The 4,233-nt window shown below is 60.4% G+C and overlaps 1 protein-coding gene across 1 annotated transcript in view; it reads left to right on the forward strand.

The window, feature by feature from the left end:
• NPHP4 (nephrocystin 4) overlaps positions 1-4,233 on the forward strand; it is a 183,633-nt gene that overhangs the window by 87,824 nt on the left and 91,576 nt on the right. Inside the window, exon 20 of the mRNA XM_023535625.1 lies at positions 2,345-2,654. Coding sequence (XP_023391393.1) covers positions 2,345-2,654 — 310 coding nt within the window. The remainder of the gene's footprint in view (positions 1-2,344; positions 2,655-4,233) is intronic.

Below are 4,233 nucleotides of genomic sequence, written 5' to 3' on the forward strand. Positions count from 1 at the left end.
CGCGCGTGTGCACCGAGGGGGAGGCTGTGTGTGTGCACACGTGAACACACGGGCATGGTGGTGGTGTCCAGGCCCCTCTGGGCCTGGGGGCAGAGCGCTGGCCACCACTCTCCAGCGTAGTGTCCTGCGTTGGAGGACCGGTGAGCCTCAAACACAGTACTCTAGACCGGGCTCGTGGAAGCCGCCTGTGCTGTTCGTAGAGATGTGATTCTATGAGTGGAGTTTGTTTTTGGTTAAAGGAAATGAAGAAGTCAACTTGAACATTGACTGATTTTTATAAACTTGTTTGAAACGCCCCGTGTTGGGAGGAAGAGGAATAAACTAATTGTGAAGCTTGGGAAGTAGAGACCTGGGCTCAGTGAAACAGTTATCACGGCAGGGAAGTTTTTTCCTCCCCTTAAGGTGATGCACAGACCTGACTGTAAAATACTTGCCATCGGGATGGAAAGCGGGGTGGGCCCTTTAAGTGTCTCCCACTCATTGTGGCCTGTCTGCGCGAATCCTGCACGGCTTCCTCTGACTTTGATGGCCTTGAACCCGGGCTCCCGGAGGGAGTCCCAGGGCTGTGGCTGGTTGGAACTGGGGGGACTTTTCCAACTCATATGGGCTCTAGGGTCCCAGGAGTCCCCTGAAACTCCAGCCCGAACTTTGTGGGTCCTCGTACTTTCGCCAGGGACAGAGGCTCAGAGGGGTCTGTGATTGTGACCCAGGCAGGCTGAGAGTCTGTTTAGGGTCAGCTTCATCATTTTAACATTCAAGAAACAGGCCAAGAGAGGTCAGGTGACTTAGCCAGTTGTGTGGTTAAGGGGACTTGAACGTGACCTTGAACTGGATTTCCTGCTTTGGGGCCAGTGCCTCTCTGTCCCCAGCTGATGGCTTTGGCCCCTCAGAGGGTGGGTGGAGGAGCCCCCACCACAGGGACAGAGGCCGAGAGTGTCTTTGGAGCCCGTGGCCCAGCGGGTCAGAGTCTGCCAGGCGGTGCGTGAGCGGTGACCAGTGAGGTTTGCTGAGGAAGTCGAGGGCCCCTGGAGCCGCCAGTCCTCGGGTCCCTGTTCAGACAAAGCCAGAGGACAGGCGCTCCGTCAGAAGGCCGTGTCCCCCACTCCCACCCCGGGCCAGGTGTGCACTCAGGAGGTCGTGCGGTTCTGAAAAGGGTCCTGGTGCTTCCTGGCCCAGCACTGCGGCCCGCCCAGTCTCTCTGGAGCTGCGCGTCTGGTTTCTTTGGAACTGGCGGAGGCATTGGGTGGGTGATGCATCTGAACATGCGGTCTTGTCAATGAACCCCTGGTCTCCTGTCCTGGTCCCTAGGGACCATGCACCTCGGTACCCAAACCTGATCCATGCTGGACCTCCCACCCTGCACACCTGTGCCCCAGAGACACAAGAAATGCTCTTTTGGGGGTGACCACTTAAGGTGTCTACACCAACCTGTGGCATTGGAAAAGCAGCTAAGTGGCTTTACAACGGAGAGGTGATGAGGGACCTGGGGATAGCATCTATTTACTTGCGATGGAAGAAGGGGCGGGCGTGGGGGGGGCACCCCGTGGGGAGCCGGAGATGTGCGTAATGACGGCATGCGGACCAGGCCAGCAGAATTCAGGCTGGCGCTGGTTTCTGGGGTTCTAGTGGTGCCTGAGAATCAGGAAGGGCTCCGGTGCTAAGTTGGGGTGCTCCTCCTCCGCTGCCTGCCTCTGTGGGGCTGCGTGCTTCTTCGGGAGTCACGTCGTCAGTTTGTGATGTGGCACGTTCCCCGCGTGGCTTCGTCGCTGGCACGGCCACTGACTGAAGAAGGAAACTCAGGTCTTGTGCCCGGCTGGCCCGTTTCAGCTCGTCTGCTGCACGGCTTTCGTGTGTGTCCAGGTTCAAGTAGAGCCCCTCAAAGAAGAGGGAGCCTGGGGGGGCCGGGACACCCAGAGGCAGCAGGCACGGAACGGAGGGCATGAGCTCGGGAGCCAAGCCTGGTGTGAGCTGCACCTGACCCGGAGGCACAGCCCGTCAGAGCCTGATTCCTGCCCGGTCCGAGCTTGGGGCTCATGACTCCCTGACCCAGGGTGGGATTGAGGACCTGACAGGACAGTGTGCCTGACAGCTGAGCGTGGCACTCCTGGAGCGGCTGCACGTGAGCAGGACTGCCAGTCCTGGGGGAGGGTGTCTCTGGGCCCTGAGCATCCTGGAGCTGAGCTTCTGGAGCACTGACCTTCCTCTCGAAAAGCACCGAGCGGTGTACTAGTAAATGCGGTCTAAGACCAAGGTCGGAATTCCTTTTGTGAAGAGCTGGTGAGAGGGCGCTGTGAGACCAGTCACGTGATCGCACTTTCTCACACTACACTGAGACGTGCAGAAGTGGGACTCGCTCTGAGCCCCCACGGCCCGGGAGGCTCTGGGAGGCTGGTCGTGGTGTCTGCTCACAGAACAGATCTCTACACCTTACCCTCCCAGCAGGGAAAAACGTGGTCCAGGCGCAGAAGCTGGCCGACGTGGACAGCGAGCTGGCCGCCATGCTCTTCACTCCCATGCAGTCGCCGGGGAGCAGGGGGCCCCAGGGTGCTGGCCGTGAAGCGGATGCCACCCGCAGGCGCAAGCTGGAGCGGATGAGGACCGTGCGTCTGCGGGAGTCCGGAGCGGAGCTCGGCCACCGGGTGACCAGCGTGCTGGTGAGTGCTCTGTGCGCTTGCTTCCCCGGGCTCCGAGCGGGGCCAGGGTCATCGGAGAGAAAGCAGCGCCCACCCCTCCTGGCCCCTGCAGGCTCGCTCGTCTCCCAGACCCGACTGTCACTACCACACACGAGAGGACGAGAGCGTGAGAGCAGGGCTTTGCCCTCACGTCCCGTGACCGGGCAGCTCTGGATAAAAGCCCGTTCTTGGGCTCCTCTCCGGAGATCCTGTTGCCAGTTGGTTTGGGGGGTTCTGGGAGCCCTGGTTTTTAAGAAAGCTCTGCAGGGGATTCTGAGGGTCCCTTGGGTTTGGGGAGTGGAGCTGTGACCAGCTTCTGTTTCCTGGGTTGGCAGAGCAGTAATCGAGACCAGAAAAACTTCCGTTTTTGGCTGAAATCTAAATTGACCCTGTAATACTTCCCAGGAGGAAGAGGAGAGGGGGGCCAGGGCTGTGCCTGTCTGGCGTGTGCCCTGGAACCTTCTATCGGAGCATTCGCCCTGACTTCCAAGGGGCGGGCTGGGTCGGGTGGAGGGAGGCCGGGGGTCAGGTCCGGGAGGAGGCTGGGCAGGGCAGGGAGTTACCCTCCTAACCACTGTCTGCGCGCTGCCGTCCGCCGTCCGCCCCTGGCTCTCGAGTGCCAGTTCCAGGCCACAGAGCCCTCTCTGTCCCAGTTGTATGTGGTCATGTCCAGCGAGGTCCCACTGAGCAGCTCTAGTGTGATGCCCGCCAAGGGGGGCTTCAAACGTGAGCACGACCACCCTCCCATTTCTGAATCTCCAGGGAGAAACTGAAGACTCAGCTTCAGTCCCCTTGCTGGGGAAAGGCCAGAGTTTCAGACGTTGGAAACTCAATATCCAAAGTAATTTAAGTCAAATCAAATTCGGTCCTTGCCTTTTGAGTTCAAGTCCAAAGGTGTTCAGTCGACCCTTCCTTCGACGCCTGGGTCTCCTCAGGGTTCAAAGGCCCTCAGCACTGGGCCTGGCCGACCCTGGCCTGGGGGTGGCCCTTCTAGGTCTCACAGGGCAGCTCGCGATGGGCTTTACTCTTTAATGTAAGGCTTGCGAGAATAGCAAGCCCATCTGCAGCCTCTGAGAGAATCTGGGGGGGCCGGGCCCACTGAGTCATGGGGCATCTGAGGAAAGAGGTGGATGTACGACCTGTGGCCGAGCCTCACCGAGGCTGCGTGCCAGCGTCTGCTCCCTGACCCAGCTCGAGGTCAGTTGGGGCTGGACACGGTCCCTGTCAGGGGCTCTGCTCACAGCCAGGGCTCCTGCCATCATGCTGGGACCTGGCTGGCGAGCTGGTCACTTGCTTTAGTTTTGAGTCTGTTCTTTTCTCTTTCCTTGACAATCTCTGCTCTCACTTCCCCACCGTGCCCGGTGTCAGGGGTGGCCGTGGGGAGGGGCGGCCGGGGTTGGCTTTTGGCTGTAGTCGCTCAAGAGCTTGCAGGGCAGACCCCTCCTCCCACAGGGGCGCCACCTGCAGGCCTCCCGTGGAGGGACAGGCATGTCCCGTTTGTTCTGTTCGCGGAGCCGCAGGCCGGCCAGCCCCTCCCAGCCCGCGTGTTGAGGGAGGGGGC

The sequence above is a fragment of the Pteropus vampyrus genome, unplaced genomic scaffold (genome assembly GCF_000151845.1).
Source record: "Pteropus vampyrus isolate Shadow unplaced genomic scaffold, Pvam_2.0 Scaffold142, whole genome shotgun sequence".
In the NCBI taxonomy this organism is placed as follows: domain Eukaryota; kingdom Metazoa; phylum Chordata; class Mammalia; order Chiroptera; family Pteropodidae; genus Pteropus; species Pteropus vampyrus.